General features: G+C 39.7%; 1 protein-coding gene across 5 annotated transcripts in view; it reads left to right on the top strand.

Moving 5' to 3' along the window:
- Window positions 1–9,483, top strand: part of TMCO3 (transmembrane and coiled-coil domains 3) — a 36,480-nt gene extending 26,997 nt beyond the window's left edge. For 2 of the 5 annotated variants that reach the window (XM_052773785.1, XM_052773783.1), the window contains 3 exons: window positions 5,940–6,019; window positions 6,516–6,665; window positions 8,281–9,483. In XM_052773785.1, the coding sequence (XP_052629745.1) occupies window positions 5,940–6,019; window positions 6,516–6,665; window positions 8,281–8,394 (344 nt within the window). In that variant the 3' untranslated portion in view covers window positions 8,395–9,483. Of the gene's footprint in view, window positions 1–162; window positions 903–5,939; window positions 6,020–6,054; window positions 6,238–6,515; window positions 6,666–8,280 lie in introns of those variants that run through there. The other 3 variants (XR_008232973.1, XR_008232974.1, XM_052773784.1) reach the window with 3 other exon arrangements.
- The last annotated feature ends 4,711 nt before the right edge of the window (window positions 9,484–14,194 follow it).

Raw genomic sequence — 14,194 nt, 5'->3', positions numbered from 1 at the left:
ACTAAAATTGTATTGCTATTTTGAGTCAATTGGTAGAGTAGATTTCAGGTTCTTGTGGCTTGGTTTTCTCTAGAAGCAGGATACAATAATGGAAACAGATCTCTTTTTATAGCATCTTGTTTCTTTAGTTAGGAGAATGTGATCTGTGCGTTCTCAACGCAGGGAAAAAATAATTGAACAAGATGTATCTTGGTGACCACCTGAATGCCAACTGAAATGCAGCATTGATGCCTAGGACCAGGAGAGTAACTCATCATGCTTGTTACCCAGAACAAGTTTACTCTGAGAATATTTACAGTTAATCAGTAGCTTCATTTTGAACTGCTACATGCTCTAGCTGTCCATGCATGCCCCCGTACGCTTTCTCTAAAGGAAGCTGAGGCACGTTACTGAAGTGCTTAGGTACAGTGAATGAGGAGACAGGCCCTGTGAAAGCACTTGCCTCTCCTTGTGGATTGTATAGGACATGTGTGTCCTATTTTGGGGGGCATTGCAAGGTCTAAAATAGGGGTTTGAATGTGGCCCGTTGCACAAATCCAACCTCCTTCAACCATGCTTACTCAGAAATCCTTAGGGTTTGGTTGTGGTTTTTTTTCAAGACCACCCTTGGCTTTTCTTCTGGTTTTATTTTAAGTTTTCTGTTGTTCTTTTTATCTCCATATATTTATTCAGATAATAGTGAAGTCCCATCATCAGCATAATTTTAATGCCTTTCCTTGTGTACCTGTTTGATACCCATTGTTTCATAACAGAAACTAAAACTGTTTCTGGTGGTTATCAAAATAAAAAGGAAGTAGTTATGCTTGCCAGTCTTGATTTTTGTTTTACCCAGTCCATGATAATAGCTCGTGCTGATCAGATTGCTTAGTAATAGGTATGTTTATTTGAATAACTTATTTTTTTAATAAAGGGAGGAAAGTGGTGAGCTATGGTAAAACTCTTGGGCCCATATAACTGACAAGGTTGGATGAGTAATTGCTAAATGCTCACAGGTAAGTTGTTTATGTGTTTTAGTAAAGATGGTGATGGAGCAGGTAGTGTTACCAGGGTTACAAAGCATGACAAGTAATTGTAAGCCCAAAGTTAATTTTACAAGGGACTGAACAAAAATACTGCCCTATACTCTTGTGACTGCATAAACTAAGACTAGAGAGAAGACTTTGGTACAGTACCAGAAAACAGCAAGACCTCAGTTGGCATGCTGGAAGCACTCCATATAGCTTATGTTATACTGTAAGGAAATTATTTTGGTAGTTCTGTTACAGAATTAAAAAAAAAATCTTTTTAACTGTTGTTACCATTATAATTGCAAGAAGGGAGAGAAAAGACAATTGCCTCACAAGTTTGTATGGTTTTACAGAAAATGGGTGTTATTCCTGCCTCAGAAGAAAGTTAGCTAAAAATCAGAAAAATGAGCTACGTTATAGGCCTCTGACAAAATGTGACAATGCTTGCTTGTAAAAAAAAAAACAAAACAAAAAACCAAACAAAATCAAACCAAAACACCCTACAAAAACCAAACACACCCCCCTTCCCCCCTAAATAAACATTATCCCCCCCCTTCCCCCTTTACTTTCAATTACTTTCAGATGTTGTGGTTAACAGGAATTTCTGGGGGGGGGCAAGGAGGTAGGTTTTAAAACAAGTGATGTGATGTTGCAAACAAAACCTGAGTAAGATAAAAAGTATTCCTTAAACTTTTTAAAAAGAAATCTAGTAAGAAAAGGCTTCTTGCTTGCTCTCTACTTATAGATCTACAAATGCAAATGTATCTATAAATATAGAGATTTACTACATGAAATTATGTAAAAGCCACAGGGAAAGAGTCTCTCCCCCTGCCTAAAGAGAAGGCTTGTTGCTATATGCAGCAAGCACCCTATTATAGAGAGCAGAAGCGCTTGAGATCCAGAGGTGGGATCGTACACCACTACAGTAATATCATTTCCATTCTTTTTAGAATAAAGGAATAAATAGAAAAATTTTACTTAACTGAAAAGTGACTGTAAATATGTCATTTGGAAAAGTTAGTTCCTATTTTGCTTGTCTTAAATGCCTGCTTTTCTGTTCTCACTACAGAAATCCTTCTGGTGCCTAAAAGCTGAGCTGTGAATAGTACTTGTTCGTGTAATATCTGTAACAGTGCTCCTGCCCTTAGCTTGACCTGTGTAATGCTACTGCTTTCAAATTTACACATGGGTGCATTTGGGGGAGTAACACACCTTTGCAGTTAGGCATTAACAGCTGCACTTTGAGTTACTCTCCATCTGTACATTCATTTAGGCCTGTGTGTGTTCTTCAAGGTTTCTGGCTCTCTTTATGCTACCTGCTGAGGTTAGAAAGTTCCTGTTAGTCCCCGTCCTCACTAATATTTTTGAGAGAACATGTAGACCAATCCCTTACAGCCACATTTTGAGAACTTCCTTTCTCATTTCTGTTTTGGTACCTAGTACTCAGATCCTTCCCTTTCCACCTCTGCATCATTCGATTTTGTTTTGATTGCTTGTTAGAAAGATGGAAGGCATCTTTGCATAGACTGACTTTTTTTTTTTTTAAAGGCCCCAATATCCCATTTTTTGTCAGTGTACAAGACATACGAAGTTTGAAATTGGGCATCAGGACCCTGTCTGCCACTGGTGAGGAGGCAGATTACTTCCACGGACTGACAAAGTTGTGTGTCCTCAATGTGCTGTACAGATGTACTCACTTGCCAGGCTCCAGGTTTCCCTTTTGGGTAAATCTTGCGGTCAGTGTTGGACCTTGAATGCAAGATGCTAAAAACCCTTTAACAGTGCGGACTTTTTCTTCAGAAGATGGGTGATGCTGACACTGTCAGCACCACCACCGTCCAGAACAAACATGCACACAATGTTTCTCTCATGAGCCTCTTAACATTTCTGTTGAATTTGAGAGAAATCAAAGGAAGATCCCAACTGGAATTTATTAGGTGACATATATCACCTTCTCCGTCTCCATGCAGGACTACTGCTTTGTTGTCCTGCATGGAACACAATGAAACTTGGAGGTTTCAAGCTCTCAGAACTGACACTAGAATCAAGAAGACTTTCCCCTTTGCAGAAAGGTGGAGATGAATGTTGGTTTTCCCCTCTGCTACTTAACGATCTAGCCAGGGCTGTAGCATTTATTGTATTTGCTAGCTATGATCTTAGGTTCATTAAGACTCTTTGTAGATAGAATATCCCAATGCAGCACTAATGTGATTTTTCTGAGCAATGTCCTGTCTTGCGGATGTGTCAGAATTGACTCTACTGGCTCCAATTTGACCCACAGAGTTCTGGTTTCTGTAATCTTGTTTGCTGTCAAGATCTCCAAGATTCCTTTTCTTGATGCTGGATCTTCCAGGATGTGGCCATGACATTTGGATCTTCACGTGCTGTTTAGCAGCCCTCCAGCAGATAGGTGGAATCTGTCTGATGAGGGGGGAGAGGGAGTTGACTTGTTAAGAAAAAAGTACTTATAAAAAGAATGCGCAAAATCTTGCCTGTAAACATCCACAGAAGAACACATACCAACTTACACGAGTGAACTGTGCTTTTTGGCTTGACATTGATGCAAGGTCACCTTCACCTCAAGGCCTCCATTCCAGCTATTCCGGAACACTGCTTAGAATTGAAGTCTGGTGGCTTATGCTCAGCTCTGTGAAAATGTACCTAAGTGATATTCTAGCTGTTGGTGACAGGCCAACATGTCACTTGCTACCTGATGACGGTGCTGAAGTTCTTGAATTATTTGATTGAAGCGTTTCTTCCATTTTAGAGAACAAGTCCATAGTGACTCCTGAGCTTAGTCACAAAGCCTGATTAAAACCACTGAAATAAACGCCCATATTCATGCACCTTCTGTCTGTGAAGTTAATCTCTCTGATGACGTTCGTGTTGTCAGGAACGTTTCATGTGCTTGTACAGCAGTCTGATATGACTTCTGGCCTTATCCTGAGTTTTCATCTAGGGCTGGGGCAAAGGTCTGTAATGACCATGAAATCCACTGTGGTGGGATTTATTTTCCCCAAAACATATCTGTGTGCTGGGATGTTTATTTGTTTGCTCAGAATAGCGTATGTAACAGGTTTAGGCTTGCTTCACCTCGCAGACGCTTACCTCCACGGGATTGGTATCGAAATCTGCGGTAGTTTGTGCCTCAGCTCTTTGGAATATGGTAATAATGTCTATGTTGGGCAGCAGTTCAAATGGACTTCAGACTGCCTGTCTGCTCCAGAACTGAAAAGGTAGCTCTGCCAGTAGTGATGAGAGCACTAGGCTATATTTATAGCCTCCCTCTGAAATCTTCAGTTCCAGATGTGGCAGAGCTGGCCCTTTCATCAAATGTGACATTGTTACAGGCTGTATTTCTCTAGTTGCTTTTCATGCACGTTTCTGAGACCAGCCTAAAGGTGAATGAGCAACGTGCACATGATACACAGTAAAAAAGAGAAGCTACTTGCCCCTCCATGTGCATGTGTGCACACGTTTGGACTTCTTTTTTTGGTGTGGTGTTTGCCTCTCTTACTCTGCCATCTCTCCCCTTATTCTGATAGTCTTTTGCATTTGTGCTTCAGTAGTTGGAAGGAATTTAAGAAATAAAACACAGTGTGTACATGCTGACTGGGTAGTACTTGTATAAAAATCTGTGATGTACTTAGAAGTACATTTCCATCCACAATGGGATGTGTGTATGGACAAAATATCGTGAAGTTACTGTAAGTAACTTGTCTTGTGCACTCAGGAAGAGAAGATGACTCTTAGTTCTCTACGGTTCTTCTGGCTCTGCAGCACTCTGTGGCAGGGAAAAGAGTGAAAACTTGTCTTGCATTAAAATAAGAAATTACAGCATCGATTTACATGCCTCATGCTTTAGAAAGCTAAACTCTTGTCCTTCACCAGAAATAACTGGGTTGAAGAACTGCCAACTATTCTGGATTTATCAGGGACACCACCACTATTTTGGTTCCTCTTTTTAAGAGCTTCTGTGAAAAAGGAATAAGCTTCCAAAGATACACAGTTATGTTTGTCTGCACAAGTTCCTCACCCTAGGAGGAAAAAATGCACTTAGTCAGCTGTGAGTAAGATTCTTCCTCAGTGACTCCAGGACTTCTCCAACAAATATTTTTTCTTACATTTAATATTAGCAGGTTTTAGTTTTAAATTTCTGTGCTTTTTATGGTTCTTGTTATCTTGCTTCATATAATTACCAAATTGAAATGACAAAAAAATTGCAAAAAAGAGACAGATACTCCCCCCCCCCCCAAACCCCCAACCAAATCAACAACATCATTATAGCAATGGGATTTTATATAATTCCTTAATTGTTAGACCATGCTCAGGGGTTTATGATTTTACCTTATTCCAGTCTAGGTGACTTTTCCAGTTCAGGTGACTTTCCGTGTTTGCAAGTGAGGGTCATGGAATCAAACCAGTTAGATTTTAGATTTTCTGTTGTAGCTATAGTCTATGCAAATACTGAATATCATGTTCCTCCCACAGTGATAGTCCATTACCACGTCATACAAAAATGTTAAACAGCTAGCAAAGTGTAGGGTGCAATCACTGTGCAGAACAATGGAATTGTCTTCCTGCAGTATTTTTATAGCTTTCATTAGAGGTGTGTTTCAGTTCAGATTCTGGATTGTTGACTGGTGTAGAAGACAGAAAACTTGATTAATGAATGTGCTCATGCATCAGTCATATACAGTTTAACTCAGTTGGGAATATTGTTTGTGCTAAACCTCTCCAAAGGAAGAATGGTTGGATAATGCAGGAAGTGCTTTAGTCATCAAGTAGGTAGCGTTGGTAGGTATGTTAGGGCTTTTTGTTTGTTTGTTTTTGAGAATACAGTCTTGCAATTAAATCTATTATTAACTCAAAAAAATTATCGTAGTAAGATATTGGCCTTAAACTTTGAAATACTGTTTTCTTTCCTCCTAGGACTTCATGTTTTCCCCACGTTTGTAATATATGAACTCACAGTCTTACTATTCCTTACATTGTCTGTGGTCATAATGAAGGTATTTTCTTTTTCTCTTTTTTTATCTTTTAATAGTCTAAATAATCTTTGTGCTGCATGCCCTAATGAAAATTCTGTGCAAGACCTGAACATGTGATATAACAGAGAATATTACATCTTTACTGTAAATCTGTATTTGGAGGAATCTTACTGATTAGAATACCATTTGATACAACATTCTTAGGATATTAAAAAAAAGGATTGTATTTAATGTTAAAAGTAAGTTACACATGGAGAAACATCTATTTATCTAGCTTGGGATTTGTGACAAATTTTTCTTATAGTAAACAAGATACTACTTTTTACTGTGCAACGTACATTTTTCTCTTTTGACATTAACACAGAAGACATATTTAGAAGTCCACTAGTTTATGTCCAGAATTTTGTATTTGATGCTATGTATTTTACAAAGATTGTACTGTTTTATTTATTGCACTTCTTTTATTTTAAAACAAAACAAAACAAACCCACAACAACCCCAAAAAATGTTTTTAAAGTTTGTCTTGGCAGTGCTTGTCCTTTCTCTGATTCTTCCAAAGACCAGCCAGTATATCAAGTGGATTGTCTCAGCAGGACTGGCACAAGTCAGTGAATTCTCTTTTGTTCTGGGAAGTAGAGCACGCAGAGCAGGGATCATATCTCGGGAGGTAAGCTGTGCTACAGTTATTAACTTCAGTTTTTGCACCTGAGTAACTTACTGGGATTTTGTATTACAGTGTATTTGAAATACCAATATGCTCCAATTTTGTGGCATCTCTCAACTGTTAACAGGTAGAATCTATCCATACAAATGGAGACACGTATGACCCCGACAGGATTCTTAGTTCCATTTTTCACTTGTTTCATATTGTACTTCGGTATTTTAAATAGCAGGTTTTACTTTTAAATGGCTTGGTTATAAATGCTTTACCTTAACTGCTCTAAATTAGAATTTCTTTATTAACGGAGCAGTGAGCTGTAGATAGCACCCAAGTCACTAAGATGGAGGAGCCTTTGCTTTTGAAACCTTGATGTAGCTATCGAAAGAGGTAACTGAGAGTATAGGACTTGAGTAAGGAAATATCAGTAAATATGAACTAGAGAGCAGATAGGGTGAAGTGGAAATTGCCTTAACATTTAAACGAGCAAACAAACTTGTAATCTCTACCTGCAAAGCTTGTTCATTTTAAATCCTCTGCAAAAGAAACAACCCGCTTTTTCAGTAGTCACAAAAAAAAATGCCCTAGGAAAGAAACCTTAGTTTTACATTGAAGCTGTGAGAATGTTATTTTTTTCAAGATGAAGTCTGCTTTGTGAAATTAAGTAAATTAAGGCTATGGAGATACAACTGACTTCACTTTCTACTGCTTGCTGCTTTCTCCTCTATCTCTGCTCACAAAAATACTTTGCTGGCGCTCCAAGCTTTTGATTGTGTGAGCAAGTGGGCTGTATAATGCTGGAACCAATTCCAAATAAAGCACGTGTGAAAAACTTAGACAGTGCTGTTCACTTGTATAGGTAAAGGTGATTCATTTTCACGTTCACTCCTGCATGTAATTAGGGGTTACAAATACCGTATGTTTGCATAGAGTTTCAAGATAGCCATACATGATCACAGAACCAGTTTAGGGGCCCACCCACTGCGCTTGGAGGCCTTTAGGCTTTTTTTTTTTCCTGTGGCAGCTCTCACATGATTATCTACTGTATAGGTTTATATAGCTCTGAAATTTCCAAAAGTCATTCTTCTGTTTGAGACCTCAAAACTACTTCCTGCTGCTGTTTATAAGACTCATTCAGGCTATGTAGTTAAGATTTTTTTCAGAAGATGTGCAGTATGACTTAAAGGGATTTTTGTTTGCTTTTTTTTAGTGTATAAAATAGTAGTGAACTTTGCCATTATATCATTAAACCAGAATAGTTTGGGGTGGTTTGTTTTGGTTTGGGTTTGGGGGGGGGGGGGGGGCTTTAAATAAAGTGGTATTTGACCTTTGATCTTTTAGCAAACATTGAGCTTTCAAAATTGACCTCGTAACTATACATGTAAATAATTGTTTTTCTATAAGCTCATAATCTTGTTTTTGCAATTGTATCTTCAAATCAGGTAAACAGAATCATTTGAGCATGCACTTGTTTGCTTTTGTAGCAATATGCATAGTTGGTTAGGAAGACAGGTGAATCTCCTGAAAATACTGTCCAGAAGAGTCCGATCTCCTCAAACTTCTAGTCACTTCTTAGTTTACCATGTAACTAAGAGAAGTAATGGCTTTTATTTGCGATTTTCAGGTCTATCTTCTTATTCTGAGTGTGACTACTCTAAGCCTTTTACTTGCCCCTGCCCTGTGGAGAGCTGCGATTATGAAATGTGTTCCGAGACCTGAAAGACGCTCAAGTACTTGATTAAGATTTGCACATATACAAGAATACATCTCCTTGCAAGGAATATCTTCGTTGCTCGTTGTATTTCTATGCACTCAGAAAACAAGAGGTTTTGAGTAGTCAGTCCTCTTAATGTGCACTTGGTTATAAGCCTTATACTGACCTTAAAACAAAACAAAATTCAACATTAAAAAAAATTACATAATTTGAATTGCACACCTTTTACAAAATTCACTTTCTCTCTGACAGACTAGAATCTGCCAGAATATTTGTTCCTGATCCAATCAGTTGTTCAGAGCATGAGTTATTTTTTTTAAATACAGCATCATGCAAACTGTGTTGATTATTTTTTGCCTGAATGTGCCTTTTAATTTTCATCCTATTTTGTTACTGCTGGTTCATCACCAGATCTTGTTTAAAAAGAAAAAAAAATAATATTATGGTGCCTATGGTATCTTCTTTCACTAAATGACTTGAGTCATTTTCACATTTAGGAGTTTAATATACTAGTATAAAATTAATCACAAACCACATTTCTAATGGTGAGTAAAAGTGTAGTCCTTTACACAAAGAAAAGGTTTAACTGCTTAGCATCAAACTGTTTTAAGCAGTCAAACACATATTCCAAATGATGCAGCCAATATTGTATGATATTTTATTCCAAACTGCAGAATATAATGTATTTTCTTATAGTGGTAACTTTTATTTGTGTTAGTTCTTGTATTTATTTACATATTCATATTTGACTAGAAGTTGATGATAAGAAAGGGCATAACTTAAGTTGTATTTGAAGACTGACAGTTGTCACCCATTCTTGTTGCTAACTGCTGTTACAGTTAGCACTGTTTACAGTTGTTTACAGGTTTTTTTTCTTTGTTTTAAATCAAAAATAAATTTAGTAAAACTGGGGAGTCTAATTTCAAGCAGATGTGAAAAACATCAGTTCTGTAACTTGGGAGGTTGGATGTTATTTGACACTATGCTAGATTTAAAATCATTTTAAGTAAATTAATTTGCACAAAACTAGAAATGGCAGATGGGATGTGTATTTGGAACTCCACGACTTTATACGTTGCATTTACATTGAATAAATTGTTAGTCTCTTTAAAATGTTGTGATATTTTAAAAAACGGTGTTTTGAATGTGATCTTAAATGTAAGTGTTTTGGTCTTTAAAACGTTCTATGTAGCGGGATAAGCCTTGTAAAAGCCCATTCTTTAATTGTCGTAGAGAAACCTTACTCATAGACTGTAGTCTACTCTGACAAACAATTTAAAAATCATCTTGAGGTTTATCTGCTTAAAACCAATACTATTAAAGATGTATTAACACTTTAGGTCAGTATTATACTGTTGTCTGAAATAACTTCGATACCCACAAAATGGTTAGAAAAATGCATGTTACGTAGGTTTAAATTGCCAATTAAAATGAAAGCTGTCCTCCAAGTAGCCAAACAAAGCTTTGAATGGATTTGTGTGCTTTATACCTCTTTCCTCTACCATAGGAGCCTCAGTTTCCTCCTGTGTTTTCTCTGACATCTGCTGGGCTTGTCAAAATGCAGCTTGGACTAGTCTGGAGTGTGTATGTACTGTTAGGACAGGGTAGGGTTCATCATATTTGAGTTCTTGCTCACTGGATTCGGGGCTTTCTCTCCAGGCACTGATGCTTCATAAAGGTGGCAGGAATGTATGGCAATTCCGCCTCTTCTGGAATGGTTTCAGAAATTACTGAGGAACAGTGACAAATGCAGAGGAAAAAGCTGACCTATAAATAAAATAGTTTTTCTTTAAAATGAATCTGTCACAGAGAAGAAACTTGAAACTGATTTGTTGGTGTATTTCAATATTTTGTATTCAAAATGTAGAAGTAATTCAAAAGTTTTATGGTACCATTTAACAATCTACTAGCTCAGACCTTTTTTTGAGGTGCCTCACTAAAATAATTTGTTTCTTAACTGTACGAGGGAGAGAAATCTTACTCTATCCACTGACCTAGCTCACAGTTTCTGCTTGAAATACAAGCTTCTCTCCTGAATGCCTCATTTTGGGTTTGAAAGATGCTTATTTCACATGTAGTTTACCACCTACGTTTCAGGGAGAAAAAAAAGTATCCGTGACAGACCGTGGTAGAGACCTCTGTATGGTTTCCATTACATCTCTTAGTTAGCCTTTGAAACTATTATACAAAGTATTACAGCTGTGGTGAGTAAACCTTTTGTCTAAATAAATTGCTGCCGCTAGTTGTATTTCTCTGGAAAATTCCAGTTAGGAGACTAGGAAATACTGATGGTTTGTGTCTCTTAAAAGAAAGAAAATATTTTCCTGATTACCTTTTAAAGGAGTTGGGTGAAGAGTCCTTTTGGTACCATGTCCAAAAAGGAAAGCAAGTATCTAGATACCTTACTGGTCGCCTCATCTCTGTCACTTCTTTCCCAAATAATTTTTGATTCAGCCATGACTTGGCTAGGCTTTAGGAGAACTGGGGAAAGAGAAATAGGGAGCCTCATCTGAGTATCAATGTTCTGTGCCTCTTTGTTGACATCAACTTGGATTGCCTGACTGAATATTAGATGTAAGTTCAAACTACTAGTCTTATTGGACATACGATAAGTTTGTTTACAATCAGATGTTTGAGATCATCTCATAGAAATGGGGAGGTATATTGAGATACTGTAAATGTTCCCTGAAATGCAAATAATGGCTCTGTGCATAATGCCATGTCAAAACGGGGTAGTCCCGTGATACAGTCTTAAGATAGAAACAACAGACCTTATTCCTGTATGGAAAAAGGGGAGAATATTTCACAATTGGCCCACTTAGCTATAATTGCAGCTTTTCAGGAACCTTATGCCTGTACTCTGGAATAGTCTCTTTATGTGTCAAGTAGATAAAATTACAGCAGAGATCTGGAAGCCCTGAGAGGAAAATCTACTGATTTGTGGAAGGTTTGTTGAAGAACAGGTGGTCTTTTCTGGAAATTTTTGTTTCAGCTTGTTGGTCAGTGGTTCTATCTTGTTCATTTACGTAGTGATCAGCTTCATTTGAATACGGAAAAGCTGATACGGGGCAGAAACTTCCGAAGTGATGAGGAGATACTTCTGCGGTGAAGCTGAGTCTAAGGGAGTGGAAAGGAAGGGTCTGCTCTGTGCTTGAGTAGCAACTCATTCAGCATACCTGTTTTGGGGTTGGTTTTGGGGGCGGTCGGTTTGTTTCGGAGGTGGGTGTAACCGGTTGCTTGTTTCGTGCGGTTTTTCTCTCTGAAAATTTGAGTTCTTGCACGTTACCCCTTTGGCCATTGTTCCCTATAGGGGTGAAGGAACCAAAACAGTTTAAAAGCTGGTAGCGTGGGCTGTGCTTCTCCTTCGTGAGTCCTCTCCCTGTCCCCAGGGTCGGACTGGTATAGGTAGACCCACAACCACCCTACTTACGGCTCATCCCATATATAAAGCAGGCTGCTCAGCAGGAAGATCCCGAGCGGGAGCTGAGAGGTAGGCTCTTGCAGCGGTGACTGACGTGGGCCTAGGACGGCTCAAGGAATGCTGTCGCGGTGGCCTAGTCCATGGGGCTACGTAGCTTTTTAAAAGCTGTAAGAATTCGTATTTCCTGTAATCCTCAACAATGAGGAGAAAGCAGCCTCACAATACTTTATATTGTGCTTGTTTTACAGTTGTTCATCATCGGCTTTGCGGGCAGAGGCGCGGGGGGGTTGCCTAGCAGGACAGAATAGTGCTGTATGATGATGCTTGACGGAGGGTGTGAGAAACCTAGTGCGGTCTCGCTGCTCGTTGGAGTGAACCCAGGAACAATCTAACCACAAAAGCACTCCTGGGGTTTGTCTGGGGAAGGAATCCGTAGTTCTGCTCTGTAAGCAATCCTGGCGGTGCTCCAGCACGTGGGCAGTGCCAAAGGACCCCTGAGTGACAGCAGGCAAGCCACGCGCCGTAACATCTTTGTGGGAAACAGCAATAGCTCATAAGGAGCAGCAAGTACCAGACATCCACTATTAAGATGATCTGACAACGAGGGAGCCAACACCACTAGTGAAGGGAGAAGGAAGCCCAGCAAGATGTCCTACGGGCTGGGAGATGCGTGGCCCACCCTGCCCCAAGGGAAACAAAAGGCAGAAGGGAAAGGCATGCCTCTACCAGCCTCACCTAGTAGCCCAGGAGGTGCGCTGCTTTGGTTCTCCCACTGCCTCTGCTGACTAATTACCAGCGCCGGGTGGGAAAAACTTATTGACGGTAGGGACAGCGGAGACTAGGAGAACGGAGGAACAAACTGGACAATGGTGTGACCAGAGTGACGTAGGGAGAAGGGCTCCTGCCTTGGGGGACAAAATCTAGATCAGGGAGTGGCAACACTTTCAAGGTTACGGTACTAAGCTGTATTTTTTTGTTTCCTAAAATAGAGCAGGAATTTGAGAATTGGGAGATGCTACCTCGCAACGAGGCCAGATGCTGACAAGCTTGTCAGCTGGTACTAGGTCTTTATTTAAGCCAGGAGCTTGCACAGGTCCCTCCTCTGTTCTGGAAGCTAGTATAGTTATCTTAGTCCCTACAAATCACAGTTGCTAATGAATTATTTTCTACTTCTTTATTCATAAGTTTCTGCCACTTTTGCTTTGTGCTAGAGAAGGTAGAAGGTTTCTCTTCAACCTGAGACTTTTTCAAAATGGCACTAGTCTCTTAAATAAACTTGAAACAGCAGAGGAAATGCTATGTGTCGTAGCGCAGCCGTTTAATTCTACGTTTTTAAAAGCGTATTTGCTCTTCTTGTTGTCCCTTCTCCACCCTGGGCCAGACGTACCCTGTTGAGGGTGCATTCTTAGAGACTGCAGGAGCTCATGGTAGTGGAACAGTTTTGTTCTACAAGAATTAATGTAAAAAGGGGTGTGGGGGGAGTGTGGGCAGGGACTTGAGATATATAGACAGTTTAAATCCACAGGCACAGTATATATGTGACCTGGAGGGTGGAGAGCAGCACCATCAACTGGAAGAGATGTTGTCTTTTGGGAGGAAGCATTTTTTCTGCAGCTGGCTTGGTGTGCTCCATGTTTTTTGTGTGTAAAAGTTCTTGCCCCTTTCTGAAAAGTTACAAACATGTTTTCATTATCACCTTCTTTCTTTGATGTCCATGCCATTAAGCGTAGTCAAGAATGATGAAGAAATGGGGTAATAATGGTCGTTATCAGAGCAGGCTACTGCATGAGCAGCCATGGAACCCCAGAGCAGCATGCGGGGGGTTACTGTGAATGAAAAACTTCAAAGATTGCTGTTTATCAAGAAAATGGAGGTAGTCAGTGTTTCCTCATTATTATAAAAAACTCCCCAAAATCTTAAAAAAATAAAATAAAATTGAGTAAGGTATACAAGTAACTAAATGTCAATCTAGTCAACTGAGGAAACTCATCTTCCCTGGCACCTGTGCTAGGTTGTTCCGCTGTTCCTGGGTAGCGGTTCTGCTGGCGGTGCCTCCTTTCCCAGGCATGATCAGGAAGCAGCATGGTTTTAGAGAAAGAACGGACTTTTTTACTTCCTGCTCCCCTCTTGGTCGCGTTATCAACAGCCTCGTACCACACAGGCCTGGTATCGCGTGCAGAAGCGTGCGCAGCTTTCCCCCCACAGCTGCCATCAAATGCTCTTATATCCACTCCTGTAAGCCAGACAGCTTTTGAGCCGTTTGACTTTGCTGCAGTTCTCAGCACGCGTAGCGGGGGCTATAACGGTGGAAGGTTTTTTTCGGCCAAGAATTACATCACTGTCGTGTAATTACATCGCACAACCCTAGCGAACGTGCACCGCTTCTGCGTCTGTTGCCGCGCG

This window comes from Harpia harpyja, chromosome 22 (assembly GCF_026419915.1).
Source record: "Harpia harpyja isolate bHarHar1 chromosome 22, bHarHar1 primary haplotype, whole genome shotgun sequence".
Lineage (NCBI taxonomy): Eukaryota > Metazoa > Chordata > Aves > Accipitriformes > Accipitridae > Harpia > Harpia harpyja.
Note: the sequence above shows the minus strand (reverse complement) of the source record. Positions and strands in the feature narration are given on the sequence as shown.